General features: G+C 46.4%; 1 protein-coding gene across 1 annotated transcript in view; it reads right to left on the minus strand.

Moving 5' to 3' along the window:
- Window positions 1-1,774: 1,774 nt before the first annotated feature.
- Window positions 1,775-21,037, minus strand: part of LOC142581949 (uncharacterized) — a 46,670-nt gene continuing 27,407 nt past the window's right edge. Inside the window, exons 10-13 of the mRNA XM_075691382.1 lie at window positions 7,729-7,894; window positions 5,419-5,549; window positions 5,167-5,325; window positions 1,775-2,204 (exon numbers count right to left, since the gene is read on the minus strand). Coding sequence (XP_075547497.1) covers window positions 1,899-2,204; window positions 5,167-5,325; window positions 5,419-5,549; window positions 7,729-7,894 — 762 coding nt within the window. The 3' untranslated portion in view covers window positions 1,775-1,898. The remainder of the gene's footprint in view (window positions 2,205-5,166; window positions 5,326-5,418; window positions 5,550-7,728; window positions 7,895-21,037) is intronic.

Consider the following 21,037-nt stretch of genomic DNA (forward strand, 5'->3'; position numbering starts at 1 on the left):
TTACCGTTATCGGATGTGTTTTCAGATGTTCCGAAATGAATTTACGTCACACTGAGCTCACATCTGCTGAAAAATGGAGCACGTTAATAGCAATGCGGTGTGAAAGTGTGACGCTTCATGCATAATTATGAACTTTGCAAATAAATACTGAACACTCGTGTTCTACTTAACTTTATGCGTCACCTTTACGCCTCCGCGGTGTCCCCATTGAGCTAAACGCGTCGCTTTGGTTACATTTCGTGGAAATAGCAGCAGGTCATTGGTTTAAAAAATTAAATTCCGGGGTTTTACGTGCAACAATACCACGATACGGTTATGAGGCACGCCGGTTATAGCTTATGTGTAATAAAAGGTGGCGTTGGTTAAATGGCGATATCTCTTAAAAATAAGCGAAGGTGAATTCAGTTTGATATAAAGTTCTCCCAACACAGTGGGAAACAGCGATATATCGGCTGCACGACGCTTTCAGCACTTGCGTAAGGAATCTTTTCACAAGTGCCGTAATTTGTCCACATAAGTTTATCTTGGCATGCACGGTATCCATAATGTTTCCCTCATTTTCGCCAAATTTGATATCGGTGGCTATTACAGTTAAAATTAAATTATGGAGTTTTACGTGCCAAAACCACTTTCTCATCATGAGGCACACCGTAGTGGAGGACTCCGGAAATTTCTACCACCTGGGGTTCTTTAACGTGCACCTAAATCTAAGTATACACGGGTGTTTTCGCATTTCACCCCCACCGAAATGCGGCCGCCGTGGCCGGGATTCGATACCGCGACCGCGTGCTCAGCAGCCCAACCCCGTAGCCACTGAGCAACCCCGGCGGGTAGCTATTACAGTTCTCCCCGTACAGCGGGCTAAATTCTGCGCTGTTCGTAAAACACACCTATGACGGCTCGGATCGCTCACATGTGTAATTTACTGTGGTGATATGTAATTAACCCACGCACTTTGAACTGTTCGAGTTGCTATACAGGTTCAGTTCCCAGAAAGCCTATACATGACCCACCATGTTCTTGGCACCTGTTCGAAGACCGGCGTGCTAGGGCAAAATACCACCCACTGGTATGTCCCGCGCTTTCTCGTGTACGGGCAGATCACCGCATTAACTCTTGCGTGAAATTTTGCTATGTGGCTGGGTCAGTCCTTTGTACTCGTTCCTCTTACTGCGTGCAACGCATACTTTTTTTTCGCCTTAAGTCTGGAGAAGGGAAGTGACTCCGTACCTTCAGCTCAGCCGCAGCTAATCCCTTGTCACGCAGTACGACCGCAAAAAAAGTCTCCGGACGGTTCGCTTAGACCGTCCCTGCACCAGCGCTTCGCAGGACAGGATCTTCGTCCGCTGGCTCGGGATGCAGCGATGATGGCTAAGATGGGGAAACGGTTGCTGCCCATTACATCCTTACCTGCCATCGACTGTGTGAGGATGTCCGCTAAATACGATGCCAAGTCCTGCTATACACTGGTAGGAGACCTGTTATGCAAAAAAACGCTGGTTGCTGGTCATTTGCCACGCGGTGTTCTTGGGCGTCTGAAGTGCTGACAATTTGCTTTCCGTGCCAGGACTTCCGCGTTCCAACTGCATTTGCGCAGCAGTGACATCCCAAGCACTGCCGCAAGGACGCCGGACAGGTAGGACGAAGTGCGGGATTTCACATCTCACAAATTGGGTGTTTCAGCGAACACTTTCAAAAAAATTTTTTTCAACAATTTTCTGTGGCAGATAGCACAATTCTAGTCCACGAGTTAGTCTATTGGAGGAGGCGGACATCGCTTGCACAAAAAATTTAATGCATAATCGTGGAACCGACAAAAACTCACTAATTAAGTTTTTAATTAATTACCCTAAGGCACGTATCGCAATTTACAAATTGTTTTTTTATTATTTATATTTTTACCGTACAATGCTCTGGAGGCGCAGCGATATGGCGCCAACGAAAGCACCCACGATAAAGAGTCCAACAGCCCCCATCACGAAAGTCACCAGACGCGCCGTCTTCGTTAGGCCACCGGTTTCGTTCTTCGGGAGAGCCGACTGATCACGTGCTTGATATGGGTAATAAAGCGCTGGCGGTGCTTTCTGCATCGTCAGATTACCGCCAAACTGAAATGGGGCAGCGCTTGAAGCCTTGCTAGCCGGAAAATCTTCGTCGCCGATGCTCCTAAGCGTACGTGGCGCAGCCGTGAACTCGATGTCCGCCTATACAGAAAGTACAGATTTTAGTTTTGGTGCCATCTAAAAGTCATTCAGGGTAACGCAACTACCACATAGAAACAGAGAAAGTGTTCAGGCAAATTTCTGGATGTTAGCGCTGTGTGTGCGCCCTGTTCCCGCTCTGTGTCCATGTGCAAGTTGCGTTAAACTAAACGCCTTTCTAATTGCATGCCAAGAAGCCCAAATCCGAACTTTGATGAAATTCGGACATCTTTCTAGATTTCTTTAAAAATTTTTCAATCTGGAAATATATTTATTCGTCTTTTTTTACCTACTAGTAATAATATTATCAAATATGGGGCCCTATAACGTAAAACAATTTCAATTGGCTTTTATTCCAATCTCCTGACGTCAAATCTACGTAACCACCAACGCAAGCATCAGGCGGTGACCCGCAGCGCTGTCTGAGTAGCCTAATGAAACCCTCTCCTCGTTTGTAAGAGGTCACTTCTCTTTGCTTTCAAATCGAATAAAATTGCCTACATTGAGCAGTTCTTCTTTAATAATTTCCGCTGACAATACGCGAGGACCACGCTCAAGTGGAGAGAGTTTCGAGGAGGCAGAGCGAGCGTAGCGCAGTTAAAATAGATAACCGGATGAGGAGGGTGGGGCCGACGTCTGCGATACGTCCGCTTCCCTTTACTTAATTTGGCATGGCTGGTCTAAAATGGCGGAGGTGTGTAAGAAAGTCGCTAAAGCGGATCCTCAGCGAAGAAGAGTTGGCAGAGTGATGCCGTATACGTGGCGAAAGGACTCGATAACGTTATATTGCCACGCAAAAAGTTTATTATACGCACATAAATCCACGCACTCCAGAAGGTGCGAATAGCCAGTGCCTAAGCGATCGTTGGCCAGCCATATTCTATTCCTTTTTGGAACGGAGAAGTCTCCGACTATTCAGAAAAAAATTCTATTTTGTTCGGTATAATAATGCATCTTTAATACGCACACGTCACTTTGACGTGGTGAGTTTTCGCGGTTTTAGTGACGTCTCGTGAGAAACAGACAAAGAGCGGGGTGGCCCGAAAATCTTTTTTAACCATACGTGGATGGATGATTGCAGAATTGTTAATATAAGAGTTTGGAATAGCTTTACGTTATAGCGCCTAAGTATTGAATAAACATAAACATTAAAATGTTAGGCGCTACGCGATGCGCTGCTTATTTGCGTGGACGCGGGTGCATGGTAAGACCGAGATGTCTGTCGGATCAACTTTTCAGGCTACATTTACTCATTTGCTTCAATGAAGGCGGCTTATTTCTTTCAGCTATATGTTCCCAAACCAACCTCAGCATGCAGTCAGCTCTGCATGCTAATACTTTAGAAACAGGAAATCAATAGATTGTAAAAATTACGCCGACGGCACTGTGGACTCCTTACCGAATGCCCTGTCCATTGCCATAGGTTACCGGGGCACAAACACTAGTGCATCGGTCACTCCATTTCTTTCTTTTCTACAGGAAATCTTAAGAAGTATCGCTGCCCCGACCCAAAATTTCAATCAACGCTTAACTGTGCCTATGCCATTGCGTGTATGCGGGTCACATGGTAGTAACTAACCTTCAGTGGAGCAGCCGTTAGCGTTCTAACGTGGATCTAATCTCAAACGCATGGCTCACTTCGGACACAGTGCACAGTAAAAAAAACATAAAAGTCATCAGCGCATGCAACACCCTAAAACCTTCTCTGTCACAAACCTTTATCTAAATTTATGTCCACTAAGTCTTTCGAGATATTAACCTTTACCGAAATCGAACCACGGTAAAAAGATGTCCTACATAGTCAGGGGATGCTTGTACAGTCTAGCTAGTGTGTTTATTGTTTCTGTGGAGTACTTTGGGACACTTGTGAAGGGCGTGGCACAAGGCCACAGATCCAGGGCCACAGCAGCGCCCGGGATAAGTAGATTGGCATGAACTGTAGAGAAAGCAATTTGTGTATGCCACTTCAAGTAAAAGCCGATGGATTGAGGTTTTCGTGCTTCCAAGATCATCTACTGCTACGTTGAAAAACACACTTCGATCAGTTTCAAATTGCGTGAATGCTTCGTGTTATTGTACTCGGAGAAAGTTTCCACAGAGCGGCGGGAAGGTGCCTGTCACAGTATATATTGCGAACATACAGTCTGTGGGCTGGACATTCCCACAGTAGATTACTTCGATTATGCTTTTTCTAACGACTCCGTTACTCTCCTCATTATAGTTTTAATCATCCGGCGTGGTTTCGCACCCACCGAAGTAGTACTGTGTAACCCTGCGCTCACTCATTTTGAAAGGTGCTCCCTACTTCATTATATGTCACCTTCCTTTCGTTCTCTTCTCTGTCCGCTCTTTCAAGGAGAGAGAAGGCCTAGTCCTGCTATATTGACTTCATTGTCCATGATAAGCGGTCCTGCGCACCTCTCTTGCTCCTAATTTGTCGTCACAAAATACCCAGGTATCGTTTCTTTGTTTCCTCTATCAGTTCATAATATAGGAACTAGATGAGCTCGAGAACGTGGTGTCTCAGCGCCGTTTTCAAAGGCTGGCGTGCTAAAACCACGAGATAGAAAAGGCGCAATTTGTTGTTTGGTTCGTAGGTTAGATAGTTGTTTAGTTAGCTAATTAATTATTTATCTAATTGAGTGATACATTATTTACTTAGTCAATTAATAATTACTGAGTTTTAGTTAGTAAGTAAGTAAGTTAGTTAGTTAGTTAGTTAGTTAGTTAGTTAGTTAGTTAGTTAGTTAGTTAGTTAGTTAGTTAGTTAGTTAGTTAGTTAGTTAGTTAGTTAGTTAGTTAGTTAGTTAGTTAGTTAGTTAGTTAAAAAAACCATTTGCTTTCTCAGTGCCATTACAGCAACTAAATAAGAACAGAAGAAAAGCGCGGAAAGAAATATAATATAATGCGACCATATTTATTACTTCATGGAAAGGAAGGTAGAAATAAAAACAGGTTTCCATACCTTTTTTCCGGGCGCATTGACATTAATTTTTAGCGTCTTCTCGTCCACGTATTTTTGAAGTGAGGCCTTCATTTGCTCTAGCGTAGGCTCGTCCTTAACGGAAGTAAATCCATCAAGCAATGAAAACTGAATATAGAGCTTTCTTTCTTCGCCGAATACCTACAAGCGATGTCAGAAAATGCAAACGATTTGCTTATTAACTGTATGCTAACAATGCTGAGTATTCGTCTACTGCTTACACGACATACTTACAGCCCGCAGTCGTCCAATCCTGAGTATTCCGAGTTTCGATTTCAAACTTTGCACTATCTGCGCTTTGCACATCGCCAAAAATAGCGGCTCGACGGTGACGCTCACCACGTCTTCAAACTTAGCGTCAGGATCTGCAAACAAAGACGACAAGAAGCATATTGATCATTTTTGATGAGATACCATATCGAAGCGTATAGTAATTATCATTTTACACGTACATACCAAGTCCCTTGTCTTTCATAGCTTTTTCTCTTCTTCTTTTTTCTGCTCTCTCTCTCTTTCTCTTAGATGCTTTCAATCCCTCATCCCCTCCTCCATGCAAAGTAGGATGTAGGCGACTATATACATGTCGGCAGAAATATGTGCGTTTCATTAAAGAGATTCCTCCCTCTATTTCTCACCCTTAATTAAGATCACCGCAGCAGCAATGTATAACGTCCGTAACAAAGTTCACAAGAAACTAAATCTGAGTAAAGTGGAGTATTTTCCATGCGTCAAGATAGTTTTGCTTGTCTCCAATGGGCGAAAGATCGAGGCCCTAATACCGGCACCTGCGAGGGACCAGCAAATGCCGAACCACCTCCAACGCATGAGGCCTGCCTTGCATATCGTCATACTAGGCAAAACTGAACAAAACTGCAGACTAAAAAAAATTATGGTATTTTACGTGCCAAAACCACTTTCTGATTATGAGGCACGCCGTAGTGGAGATCTCCGGAAATTTCGACAAAAAAAATGTAACTGCAGCGTAAAAGAGCACATTGAGATGTGTTTACAAACCGTGCTCAGCATAAAACGCAACTTGCACGTCCCTACCACTAAGCAGCCGAGCAGTGGACAAAAAAAAAAAAAAAAACATAACCCTACCTCTCTTGCCATATTGTGCAGGCGTACTTCCCCGCACGCCTAGAATACGATGTGGCGGAACGTATTGCTACAATTGCGACGCCGGATCTTTCTCTTCTGGGACGCATCGCTCATGCGCTGGTAGCTATAGGTATCAAGAACAGTTTGAACAACCAACAAGCACAAATTTACGATTATTTAAGTGAACTGCTGCAATTTTCCTACGCCATTTGCTTGACTTGTTCGCGGCCATTGGTCGCCATTTTATCGGAACTTCCCTTCTTATTTATTTATTTATTTATTTATTTATTTATTTATTTATTTATTTATTTATTTATTTATTTGGTCTCGAAGTCCCTACAAGCTTCCCCTCCTACGCCCCACGCCTATCCTACTTTTCGTGTTATTTCCTGCAGCGTGGAGGATGGTGCAACATGCAGGGGCGTGGTTTATACGAAGCAGCCCGACTGTTGAATACTCTATTAAAATCGGAAATAACCGCACACTTTCAAAAGTGAACGAGATCGCAGAGAGCGCCTTAAAACTACTCGTTTACTGGTGCGTAGCTTGGCCAAAAAGCGGTATTTAGTTACATTTATCGCGAAGTCAAGATGCCAACCGAATGTGCGCTGTCAACGTGCGCGTTTCCGCTTTACATATCTTGTTGTTCGGCACCGTTGCCCTTAAGATTCTGACTAGACCAACTCTTGAGACTATTGCTGGAGGACGGGGAAGTCTAAATAAATTTTTTTTTGTTTTTGTTTTTTGTTTTTTGTTTGCCAGACGGCACTCGCATCGTCTGGCAAATCCCTCAAACTATATGTCGCGACACATCAGAAATTGCGCTGGCGACATAAATGTGCTAATCTGCTTTATTTTTCTCGTCTAAGATCCGCCCTTACTGAAACTTAAGAACGGAAATAAATGTCAAACTAAAGAAATGCTATACGTCGTTGTATTAGTAAAGACGACCGTACAAACTTCGAGGTGACACATTAGCAACATTACATTTGTCGAAATATGGTATTACTGGTATGTGTCACGTATGGACGGCGGCTTAAAGAAACAGGTCAATAAACAAGATGTCAAAACACAGCAGCGCGGCTGCCGCTGATGCGCTCATTCAGTGAGCGCGGTTACTGTCAATGTCGTAACTGAACTCGTGCAGCTGCGTTCACTCATCATCATGGGAAAACATAATAAAATCAGTCCTTAACGAGCCCCTTCGGAAGATACAAGGCTCCCAGTGCTTGCCAGGTATGGCCACACTATGCATACAGTATGGTCGCAGTCCTTACTCGCATCAACAGTGAGAATACCGCGTAATAGTTCGGTGCACTGTAATTAATCACCTCGCTGATAGCCCTCGATAACCCCGTTTCACAGTTTCCTTCCCGTTTCCATGTTTCGAGTGAAGCCGTCACTAACAGTTTTCGCGAGAGAAATGTATGCTAGTTTACTTACACGTCAGCTCGAACTGCATAGAATAAACATTGTCCCCCATGCAGTCAGTGACATCGAACGCCTGCAGGTCCGTCACCCATTTGTTGGCTCTGTCAACTCGGTAGAAGGAATAAGTGAGCTTCTCCCAATCGGTCGTTCCTTCGCTGGCGGTTACGGAATCGTCGACCTAAGTATACAACAATGAGGGGAACAGTCAGCTTCAAGCGGCCAAATCTTAAGCACAATCCATATTGAACTTCTTGTATAGGTATATTCGAAGAGGGATTTTCTTTTCTCTTTTCTTTTTTCTGAGTACATAATGCACTGTTACATCGTGCCATGGTAAAAGCATTCATACGGTCCTTCCATGGTGGATCCCGAACGGTTCCTGATCCCCTCTGCAGAACGGACGCTGCAAGGAAGCTTTATTTCCTGACTAGAGCTATGACCCACGCTTATTGGTCTTCTCCTAAGCTCTAGGATTTTTATCCTACTATGCTTGATCGTCCCTTAAAGTTGCAAGTGGCATCAGAAGAGTTTCCCGCTCTGATGTGACACTGCTGTGCCTCTATTGTCTGGGAGTGTAATTTACAGAGGGTTGCTCGTTTCGCGTTAAAATGTGTGAGATGCTAAGGGAAACGCTTGCGGTTGCACAGAAACCGTTCAGCAACTTTTCCGCCTGTGTCTCCAAGTCTGACGTTGAGCGTGAACGCCCCTGGACAGACTTAAACCGGTTGGACTTACGACTACAATCGGAAATAAAAATCCTTACACCATGACCGTGCGCGAGCCCCTTGAGAAGAAAGCAAAAAGACCTTTACTGCGATGTCCCAAGTGGAGAGGCATCTGCGACTGTTTAAGACTTGTTCTGCATCTTCACGCGTGCCTGCAACAACGCTCCCTTTCAGAGTTCAGGTGCAACGTTGTGGAAGCTACGCAAGAAGTTCGGTGACGAAAAAAGTATCACTCCGCGCGTTCCGTCCGTGCTTCGCTGCGCGCCAACGGCGTTTGCTCGCGCTAGCATGCACGTGAGGCTGCCGCGACGTGCTGCCGATAAAAGAAAAAGAAACAAAAACGAAAAGAAACGCAACGAAAAACAAAGTGATCTAAAACAACGCATTAGATTGCCGTATATCACAGTTTGTTTGTTTCAAAGGATTACATTTTTGTTTCTTTATTCAATAGTGAACCTAACCAATAGTGAACAGTTTCCGCACAATTTCGATCAAGAATATCGAACTCTTTCTAAGTGCGGACGTAGCCACAGTGAAAAGTATTTCTAGCCTCCACAGCGTTGCGCCTGATGTATGAAAGGAAGTATATATATAGTGTTCTTTCATTCACCACTCCCTCTTTTCGAGCAAGCTAGAGAATTGAACGTGCCTCGTTAGTCGGTGGCAACCTAAGAATTCAGTACAAGCTCCACCCGCAAGAGCAAGAAACAACTGTGTTGCTATGTTGTTTCTTTCAAAAGACACAGCAAGAAATGTAACCCTACCCGGCGTCTATGAAACCGTAACTGAAGGTGGCTGTTTCGTGTGAAACACGAAACAAGCACCTTGGGGATAAGTGATGCTTGTCCTGCGTGTACATGAACTTTGTCATGGTAAAGTAACCCAAAGGTAACGGTGCCGGATTGCTTCGGCGTGCCGCTCATTCAGCTCGGGATCCTCCTCTTGCTGTTTGATTGCCTGGCTCAGGGTGCTCTAAAGGCTGCACCGGCGACCCCACGGCGAGCCCTTTCACGGGCGGGTTCTCGCCGCCACTCGTCGAAGGCTGCTAGTTCCCCGGGGGAACGCACAATGCGTGGCCTTCCTATCCGTTTTCTGAGAATGAACTGAATGATGATGATGACAAAATGTATTTATTAAGGGATGGCGCGAAGGCCTATAATGCGGAATAGGAAGAGGAGGGGGGAGGCGTATTCAGAGCCGTCTTAGAAGCTGCGCGTCCTTGGCGAAAGCCAAAAGCGAGTCCAGAATGAGCCTGTCGGAATCCATCGAGCCAGTTGACAGTCTAATCCACTCCTCGTAGGACGACACTCGCACCGCCCTCAGGTGGTGGTCCCGCTGCTGAGTGTGTCGCTGGCACTCCCAAAACAGATGGGCTGCGGATGGCCGCGTGGTCATGTCGCAGTCAGGGCACCTGTGTGGCGCCTGGAGCGCTTCTTGGTCCGCGGAGGCTGTGGGATGGCCGGGTTCCTGCGTTGGAAGGGAGTTGGGAGACGGAGATGGAGGGCGCCTTTCCCGGCGTGGCCGGTACTGCCGCCACCGCTCCAGCACAACCGGTGTGAGGACGAAGCCGGAACGGAGCCTATGCAGCAGCACCTGCCCCGACCTGGGAAGACCCGCTGGAAGTGGGTCTGGGTCTGAGGGCACACTCGCACGGAGTTCCCTCTTGCGTCGGTTGGCTGCTGCTCTCAGAGCTCTGTCTGGGTCATTCGGGGCTCCATTTGTCGTGTTGCTTGTGCTGGTTGTGAGGGTTTCTGAAGGATCCAGGGAGACGACGCGGTTGGAAAGAAAGGCGCGCGCCGCCTCATGGGCTCTCTGATTTCCCTCGATGCCCTGGTGACCAGGGATCCAATGAAGTGTTGCAGTGACCCCGTGGGCCTCCGCACACCTGAAGGCCTGCTTGACGAGGAGTACTTCCGATGACGCTGTGTGGCGCGAATTGCAGGCATGCAGCGCATACTGAGAGTCGGTGTATATATCGATGTGTTTTGCTTGCGTGGTGCTTGAAACTCTATCTAATGCCCAGACTATTGCGCGGAGTTCAAGTCCCGTTGGGTCATCAGCATCAGCAGTTGTAAAGGTAGAATGTGTCTCACAAGAACCCACTACGTGGTAGGCGACTGCTCCTTCGCTGGTGCGTGGGTCGAAACCTGCCTCAGTGTACACTTGTTCATGGCATGGTGCGTCTGCCAATGTCTGCATATGACGCGCAGCGAATGCTGCCCGGCGGTGCGCATGTTGGGCGCCCATGTTTCGGGGCGTTGGCGTAGTGTCGACGACAGCAATGTCATCCCACGGTGAGATGTCGGATGGCAATCGTGGCAAAGTTGATATATCCTTTCCCATGTAGGCCAGTAGAGTCCTGCCTTGTCTGGTGGGCTTCAGGCGTTCCTCGTGTCCTGCCTTCGATGCTTCGATGGTTGCACGGAGGGTAGGCAACTTCGCATAGCGATGTAGCTCCTCGACATGTGTGTGTTTCGGGGGCCCTGTGATAACACGGAGAGCTGATCTGTGGAGTACCTCTAGCTGTCTCCAGTGCCGAGCAAGCAGATCATAACAGCGCCCTCCGTATATCGCTCGGGATGTCAGCAAAGCACTAACAAGCTTTCGGCATACGTCGATACCAGCACCACCCATGCGGAAACAGATTCGTTTTATGAAGTGCAGAGTGTTGTGCCATGTCCGACGAAGGTCTGCGAGTCACGCATCCGCTGTGCGGTCAATGCTGTGTGGTCAATAGGTATCCCGAGAACGCGCACTGATTTTTCCGCTCGCTGAACGAAAACGAAGCCGATGAAAGGGGGGGGGGGGCAGCACGCGCGATGCCCTTCCCTGCCCTTTCCATCCCCGGCGGAAGCGAAATGGCTCTGATTGGCAGCGCGCGTGGCGTGAGCGCACGCCTATGCAGCTGGAATCCTTGTTATTGACTCACGCTCTGGCGCCGGTGCAGCTGTCAACTCATCGAACTGCCCTTACCCGCAGCTGCTCTGCTCTGGGAGCAACTGGGTTTTTGCGTGACCATATTGCGACCGAAGCCAATACAAGCTTCGCTTGAAAAGCATTAATGTACAATTGAACGGCGCTGAGTGGTCCTTCGAGTTATGAACTCCTGGCGGGCATGCGACCGCTTTGAGACGCTTGGCGCGTCTTCATTTGGCATTACCGAGGCGCTTTGAGAAATCGGGCGAGAGCTTGCGCGGGCAATCAAGGCGCAGAAAAAATTTCGAGGACGCTTAAGCTTAGCCTTTAATAAACGTGGAACGCGATAGCATTCAAAGATCCCTGACTGCTTCTCTTCAAAGATCCCTGACGTTTCCCGGCAACTGCGGCTTATGTAACCGCAATGTTTACTGGGAAACGCTGGCGGCAAACGCTATGCAAGAAGGCGAGCTTTCTGGTAGAAGCGCGGCCTCTTGCGTCGGCCGCGATGCAGTAGAATGCCTCAATGCGCGCGCCGCCTGAGAGTGCTGACATTCTTTTAAGGGGTCAATGCCGCCTCACCTCACCGTCGCTGGAGCGTCCGCCATGTTTGGGCACTCGCTGGGCTAAGGTTAAACGCGCAAGTTGTGCAGGCCGCCTTGTCACCCTACTGATCCGTCACGAAGTTCGCAAGATGCCTGAATGTTGCTTGCCGCATTGCACAAACTACTCTAGGAATGGCTCGAAGATATTCTCTTTCCCAGGGGATCTTAAATGAAGACGACTCCGGATGGTGAAATTCAAGCGCGACAAGTGGCAGCCGACGAACGCATGCAGCGTTCGTCGGTTGTCACTTTTTTTTCGGGGTCAGCTTGCAGAAGTACTTTCTCTGTCGCCAGAGTCCTTTCGTTTTTTTTTCTTCCCGAAGGTATGATTATGGATATTATCGCATTATTACAGAACTGTGAGCATTCGCTCCTAATAATGTGTTTTGCCGAGCAGCAAATCCAATCAGAAAATTTTATTTTGCGTTATTCGGTGGAATGATTTCCCAGAACTACTTTACCATGAGCGGATATTTTCGCTTCTACAATTTAATATGCTGTCATCAGTTTCAAAGGGGTAATGGCGGCGCTGAAAATAATTTTGAAACATCACAGAAGTATGGTCGTTCTTGCTGCGATTGATAAATGACATTTTTATGTTTGGCGCATTTTTTCACTGTGCCAATGAACTGGCCCCTACACGCTTTCGTGTTTACATTTTTGTGCCCTTATGTAGAAACCTCACTTCCAACTGTGGTAGTGAGGTCTCAACTTCAAACTCACTTCGAAATGCAACAGGGCAGGGCTGACACCATTCAGCATCAACTTGCAAGAGATCGCGATCGCGTAGCGTAATGTAAAAGAAGTTAGTATCGCAGATAGCTCATTGCAGGGAAGGCGACCTCTCACTTCTCTCCGTTGAATTAGCGCTTTCATTGACGAGCAGCGTATTGGCAACCACAATCACCTTTTGCGGACAGCCGGACAGGCCGCCATTGGAATCTGAACCTCGCAACGTTTAACGCTAGAACGTTATCTAGTGAGGCGAGTCTAGCAGTGCTATTGGAGGAATTAGAGGGCAGTAAATGGGATATAATAGGGCTCAGTGAAGTTAGGAGGCCAAAAGAAGCATATACAGTGCTAAAAAGTGGCCACGTCCTGTGCTACCGGGGCTTAGCGGAGAGACGAGAACTAGGAGTCAGATTCCTGATTAATAAGTATATGACTGGAAACATACAGGAATTCTATAACATTAACGAGAGGGTGGCAGGTCCTGTTGTGAAACTTAATAAGAGGTACAAAATGAAGGTCGTACAGGTCTACGCCCCTACATCCAGTCATGATGACCAGGAAGTCGAAAGCTTCTATGAAGACGGGGAATCGGCGATGGGTTAAGTGAAAACAAAATACACTATACTGATGGGCGACTTCAATGCCAAGGTAGACAAGAAGCAGGCTGGAGACAAGTCAGTGGGGGAATATGGCATAGGCACTAGGAATAGCAGGGGAGAGCTATTAGTAGACTTTGCGAAACATAATAATATGCGGATAATGAATACCTTCTTCCGCAAGCGAGATAGCCGAAAGTGGACATGGAGGAGCCCGAACGGCGAGACTAGAAATGAAATAGACTTCATATACTGCGCTAACCCTGGCATCATACAAGATGTGGACGTGCTCGGCAAGGTGCGCTGCAGTGATCATAGGCTGGTTAGAGCTCGAATTAGCCTAGACTTGAGGAGGGAACGGAAGAAACTGGTGCATAAGAAGCCGCTAAATGAGTTAGCGGTAAGAGGGAAAAAAGAGGAATTCCAGATCAAGCTACAGAACAGGTATTCGGCTTTGACTCAGGAAGAGGACCTTAGTGTTGAAGCAATGAACGACGATCTTGTGGGCATTATTAAGGAGTGTGCAATAGAAGTCGGTGGTAACTCCGTTAGACAGGATACCAGTAAGCTATCGCAGGAGACGAAAGATCTGATCAAGAAACGCGAATGTATGAAAGCATCAAACCCTACAGCTAGAATAGAACTGGCAGAACTTTCGAAGCTAATCAACAAGCGTAAGACAGCTGACATAAGGAAGTATAATATGGATAGAATTGAACATGCTCTCAGGAATGGAGGAAGCCTAAAAGCAGTGAAGAAGAAACTAGGAATTGGCAAGAATCAGATGTATGCGTTAAGAGACAAAGCCGGCAATATTCTATACTAATATGGATGAGATAGTTCAAGTGGCTGAGGAGTTCTATAGAGATTTATACAGTACCAATGGCACCCACAACGATAATGGAAGAGAGAATAGTCTAGAGGAATTCGAAATCCCACAAGTAACGCCGGAAGAAGTAAAGAAAGCCTTGGGAGCTATGCAAAGGGGGAAGGCGGCTGGGGAGGATCAGGTAACAGCAGTTTGTTGAAGGATGGTGGGCAGATTGTTCTAGAGGAACTGGCCATCCTGTATACGCAATGCCTCAAGACCTCGAGCGTACCGGAATCTTGGAAGAACGCTAACATAATCCTAATCCGTAAGAAAGGGGACGCCAATGACTTGAAAAATTATAGACCGATCAGCTTACTGTCCGTTGCCTACAACATATTTACTAATGTAATCGCAAATAGAATCAGGAACACCTCTGGAGGTGTTGAAAAAAATCGGGCGCGCCGCTCCGTGGCCTCCAAGATTTGCGCGCGCTAGCGCACGCAAATCTTTGACGCCGTGGCTGATATGATAGAACACGCTGGCAAAGGGGTTTCCGTTTGAATTTCCCCGTAACAGAATCATGTTTTCTCGTATATTCAAATTACAGTCCGACGCTATCGCACCCGTAGGTTGTGTGTAAGTCGTACTTTAAAATTTTTTTAACGTATTTTACTTTGATAAATTCAATTAGTTCCGTAACTTCTTTGCACTACACCCACCGGAGGGCCTGAGTGGTTGGGTATGCGTGGTTGGGAATGATTTTTGCCGATACGATGGTCGACGCTGGACGCGGGACGCCTAAGCCGGACTGTCTGCGACACGGCGCACTTAACGCTATTGCGTTGAAAACATCACACCAAAGGGACTATAGTGCATTCCCACAGCATTCCCACACGTAAGCAGTCGTAAGTGTCTCTGCCGAGCTTTCAAGCGAGCCTTTCCTTGGTCCCCTCTCAGGGGATTAGCGTAAGTGGGTCAGTCAGTTTTTATCTTCGATGTATTAGCTCAACCTGTCGGTCAATATTAGGCTAAAAGACGTTTGCTGAAGGACAAATATTCTTCCATTCTGTCAGTATTTAAGCACTTTTGCAGTTTCGTAAGGAATTCCTTTTTCAAAATTAGTTAGCAAGCTTGAACAACAAAGAAGGTTTTGAGGCAATGCATACGAAACTGGAAGAAGCACCACCATTGTAGTTAGACGTTTTGTTGTTTCGTGATTTGCTATCGTTGAGTGGAAGAGCTTGCCTATTTGCTGCGTAAGTTCCTTACCGATGACTTCGACTGCAGACTCCGGAAGTTTAATAGTTACGGTCTCATTTATGACCTCGCTGTTATCTTCGTGTTCTAAAATCTCATATTTGTTCGCAAGCACTAGCCTGCGTTCATCTGGTTTTACCCTGACTGCCTCTATTGGTTGGCCTGTTCCTTCTAGACTAATTTTGCCCTTTCTCTTCATATTTAGAGCGATCCTTGACTTCACTAATTATGATCGTTGCCTTTTACTATATCTAACACTTGTACATCGTGCACGATGCTTTAGTCGGCACAGAGCACGAAATCTATTGATTTTTTGCTTGCCTGTTTGGACTTTTCCAGGTTCAGTTCCTGTTATTGCGCTTCCGAAAGAAGGTATTCATTGTTCGCCCTCAATTCCTTTCGCGAACTCTGCCAACATAACTCCTGTGCTACTCCTAGAGTCGATGCCATAGTTTCCAAGTGTCTATTATACAGCCTCCTTTTTGCTCATTTTCGCACTGAAGTCGCCCATTATTACAGTATACCCAGCTTTCACATTTGTCGTTGCTAATCCAACGCCCTCATATAACTGTTCTACTTCTTCAACATCATGAATGGACGTTGAAGCGTACGCTTGTTCTGTCTTTTATTTATATCTACTATTTATTTGTGTTACGATGACTACTACGCTATCATTTGTGCTGTGGAATTCATCACTGTCGCCTTTATGTCCTTATGAATTAGAAATCCTGCCCCGTATTGTCTCATATCTGGAAGGCCTCTGTATCGGGAGACGTGGTCATTAGTCAGCATTGTATATGAGCCTCCTCAGTTGTCTTAACCTCGTTAAACATAATTATTCCCGTGTAATGCCTGACGATTCCTCAAAGAACCTGGCTGAGTTAGCTTCACTGGAGAAGGCGCGCGTGTTGAATGTTACCAGGTGCAATTTCCAATGGCGGCCTGTCTGGATCGAGAGATTATCCGCACCCTGTGCTACAACCCAGGTCTGAACGCCGCCTTGTTCAGGTGCTCAGAGCCAGTGGGGATTGAGGGCTAGGAGTTAATTGTAAACTTCATGAGGCAGGTAGGGGCCACATACTGGCACCAGAGAGACCAGTTTTTCTTTTGGCGAGGGAGTGTCTTTTTGACATTCACTGGGCCTTCTTAATTTTCTTGCATCTGGACTAGCAACCCCGCTGGCTCTGGGCGGTGTCTTCTTTTTTTCAGTTTCTGGAGACCCTCCAAGCCTTAAGACGTAATAAAAAATTGTGCAATATGTTATACCAATTCAAACCAGAGCATTCTTATCCGCCTTGGGAAGTTCCAGGTGTACTTGTTTCCCCTGATGTTCCGGAGCACCAGCATGTGAGATGCATATATTAAAATAGGCAGCAAAAACGTGTTTATACAGGCACCTTGCAGCTGCCAGTAGGCATTATGACGCTCTAATTTATCACCACAGCGTCACTGACACAAGCCTCTCGAGACACGCATTGAATAAGACGACATTAAAATGGCCAGGGCACACGCTTTGTCATTCGTTAGAAGGCTACGCGCAGAGCACTGCCTATAGCTGAGGCTCGGCAATGTTCACGCTTCTAATCTCGATCGCTAGCATGACGAGTTATGCGTCACGCAGACGTTTTGACATATCGGACGCTCTTGCCTCGTGACAAGCGTGTCACGACGAATTGTTAACGCGCTATTCCTACTTTGCTTTCACCTCTCGCTGGGTGTGTGTTCTGGCTCGGCTGTCAAGCGTACAAAGCTTCAGCGTACCGTGCTTATAGATGAAGCTTTCATTTCATCGGCGTCGCGCAGAGTATGGTCCGCGACGGACGCAGAGGAGAGCTTCTTCTGGTTTTTTGTTCTAGTTAAATAATGCGACCCGTTTACATTCCACTGCACCGCACAGAGCATAGGCAAGATGGAGCACATTAGGCAAGTAAGTAGGAATATGCCGCCTCGTGTGCGCACAATAATACGAGGCCGTGCGAATTCGAGGCCTTCAGTGGTTCATTCTTGCAACCTTTAAGTGACCTTTTAATTAAACTAATTGGGACAAGAAGTGGCTCGTTTGCTAAATTGTGGAAGATATCCAATTATTGTTCCGAGGCAAAAGCAGGCACGAATGTTGTTTAGTGAACGCAGGCCCGAACGACGCAGACGGTTCAAACGTTCACCTTAAAGCATGACCTGGGAAACCACTAACCGCAATCACGCAACGTCATCATCATTGTCTCTAGTTTGCTAGCCTTGGTCTTCTTCATTGCTGCACTACCCCGCTGGCAACGGGGCGTCGTCCCAGAGCAAGCTAACGTGGCGCAAGGAACGCTCACACGTAGGGCTTCGGGCGTGATTAACGACATCGGTTTTTGACTGCACAGACGGTGATTTAGGTCAGCGGGAGAAATCTCACCAATACACCCGAAAGGAGACCAATGGGGGATTTTTCAAAGTGCTGGTGCCATAGGATTCGGTAGGGACCTAAAGAAAACGTGACAGAAGTTATTTTTTCTGATAGGTGGACGCGACGAGGTCGTGACCGAAAGAGTATGAGAGAACCAGGTGAAAACTGGACGTCGCTGTGCTGCCTATCGGAAGGAGACTTCTGAGAATCTTGAAGAGCAGTGAGGCGGACGGCTGGTGGTCCAAGTGAAAGTCCCGGTAGTCTGCGGAAAGGTACATATAGCTAGCATGGCTAGCTTATCAGTAAACGTTCTGTTAAGGTGTTCTGTAAGGCCTTGTCTGGATGATAAGCAGCGGCTACTTGATGCTCGATAGAGCAGGAGCTAAAGATATCGCCGATGACATTCGATAAGGATAATGTTCGCAATCGCCGAGAAGCTGCCGAGAAGCGCCGTAGTGTGGAATGACGTTGTACGGAAGAAAATGCACGACATTTGGGACGCAGCTGGTAGTCGCAACAATGCGGTCTAACGATGCATGCACTGCTGGTCCGTTATTTGCAGAACCAACAGAGCAGCCTACACATAATGATCAACCTTGCTTGAAAGATTCGTTCAGTCAAAGTAATGAAAATCAGTCATTTTAATACACTGACTGTTGCGTAAGTAAAAGCGTGGTAAAACTCGCTCCTTGTCTAAACCACTGGCCGCAGTTCGCTCTGAAATTTTGCGTAGAAGTATCTTTCGCAGTTTTAGACTGAATGCACGGTACACGAGCGTTGTTGCATATCGCCGGCATCGAAATGCGGCCGCGCGGCTGGCATTTAATCCCACCACCTCATGATTATCAGCGCAGCTCCATAGCCACTAAGCATTCATATATATATATATGATATATATATATATCATATATATCATATGTACATATGTATATATATATATAGAGAGGGGAGGCAATGTGGCGGCCAAAAAATGTCGATGTTGTCTGCAGTAGCACGGTGACTACATTGTGTCCGTCCCACGGCAAAATACAGTGCAAGCCGTGTTTTATTTCAACTGTTCCTTTTCTAAGAATTGCCATTTTCGAATTGCCGCCGGCCGCATGTAATTGCTGCTCATTCTGCTACAAGTTCTGCGCTCTGTGGGTAATGTTAGCACGGGCGAGTACTTTACTCGCGGCATCATACGCAAAGAAACAATTTGAGGTCCTACGTCCTCCCGTCGTCCTCCTTCTCCTCACAATATTATTACTGGTGGTGGTCGTAGTAGTAGTATTGTAGCTAGCCTTCCTTTGGGTTCTCTGTCGCGTTGTTCTGTACATTTTCAGATACCATTATAAATAATTTTGTCTGAATAGAAGTAGGTTAGTACAATTTATACGCGCTAGCTGCTACTGTCAGCCACGCATTTGAAAAAAAAACGATTTCGAAGTAGCAAGTACAGAATCGGTGACAATATCAGCATCCAGCGAGCTGCAATGAAAACCTCCGTTTGCCATTTTGCCTGAAAGTGCCACTACATGCTAAGTGAAAAATCTGCAAACATTCTACGCGCCCACAACACACTCTAGAGGCTGCTTTTCGCTGTGACATCGGCAGACCCACACTTGAACTCAATAAAACTTGTTTGACGAGTTTGTTCATACTGCGAGGAAATAAATGGAGTGCGCGGAATTCAAGAGAAGGGCGCAGTAAAGGACGCGGACAAATGCTAACTTTCAACTAACTTTATTGTTCGTCGCTCGTCAATATCTGCTTTTAGTCGCACCTGCACGAATCACATCGTCACTACCGTAGATTACAGCAAGCCGCGCGAAAAATAGTTCTCACTATGCATTCAAGAAATAGGTGTGCAACTTACGCAAGCCTTCCCACATGCAAGCTTGACAATGCGCAGGCAAGTGCGCATTGTCAACGGAACATGAACTTTCAGAAATAAAGGCAATGCGCACTTGCCTGCGCATTGTCAAGCTTGCATGTGTCTTCCAGATTTCCGAAAAATAAAGATCTTGGGTAAAAGCCAAGATACCAATGCCCAGTAGCTGATGGAAACTTTCTGTATATCTCTTAGAGGGGAGGCTTGCGTAAGTGACCCAGCTATTTCCTTATTGGACAGCGAGAAGTGTTCTTTTGCGCGGCTTGCATGCTCTAATCTGTGGTAGTGACAATGTGATTACATGTTTCGCGCATGCGTGACTAAAGACATATATTGACCAGCGATGAAGAATAAGGTTAGTTGAAAGTTATACAGTCTTGATTGCCTGTGTGCCTTACTACGTCCTTGTCTTGAATTCCGCGCAGTCCATTTATTTCCTCGTGCCCTTGAAATCGAAGAACGATAGGATAAATTTGAGCGCACGCAGTTATCTGTGACACAAACAGCGCGCACAACGCGCCTCGAGTGCTCATAGGGGTTTTGAACGCACCGAGCTGTACGTGAAGTCCGCTAATTTTGCCTATCACTCTCTAAGCAGCCGATAGGTCTTCCCGCCGCAATAAACAATGTGCGTTTATATACGTATCCACGTGACCAAGGAAAGATCCAGTGAAGGATGAGCACAGAACAAGGCACGTTGCCGGATATTGTTTCCTGCCTTGTAGACAATATGTAGCTTTTTTTTTTCACGGGAATACGTCTCTATTTGAAGATTGCAAAGCATTTTCAAGGCACTTAACGTCTTGCTATCGTTGTAGCTACTGAGTACAAAGGTGTAAATAAAGCCGCTTTGGTTGAAGTGGCGACAGGGTGAATCAGTCGATAAAAACAACCGATATCCAGTGGCAAATGCCTGAAGAAACGTGGGTCGCTGTGGCTAAGCGAATCGTGAGCGTTAAGTGGCGTGTTAAAGACAATTCGAGACATCTGCACAGTAGGGACCGTGCTTACGGGCGAATGTTTTTGGCAATGCACAGAACTTGAACAGTGCCAGTTCCCGACTCGCAAAGGGTCTCATCGGGTTTTTTTCTTTTTTGAAAACGCATGTAGCACTGTGAACAAATGTATAAAAGTCCGAAAAAATGTGTCTCTTCCCTGGCTATGCTCGCTCTTACCTCCGGCATCTACTCCTAGGTGACATTTATGTGGCTGTAGGCCAGGTGAGCTTCACGTTGACGATAGGCCAACAGGTCGGCAACCAACGTTAGGGATGGACGTGGTACTGGCGAGCCTTCCATATCTTAACTGTAGAGTTCTCTTCTGCCTTTCACGATTTTGCCTTTTTCGCGTGTTTGCCTTTCTTTTGTGTGTGTGTTTTGTTTTTAAGATTTAGACGGCCAGTCGACGTATCTTT

The sequence above is a fragment of the Dermacentor variabilis genome, chromosome 5, assembly GCF_050947875.1.
Source record: "Dermacentor variabilis isolate Ectoservices chromosome 5, ASM5094787v1, whole genome shotgun sequence".
Taxonomy (NCBI): Eukaryota; Metazoa; Arthropoda; class Arachnida; order Ixodida; family Ixodidae; genus Dermacentor; species Dermacentor variabilis.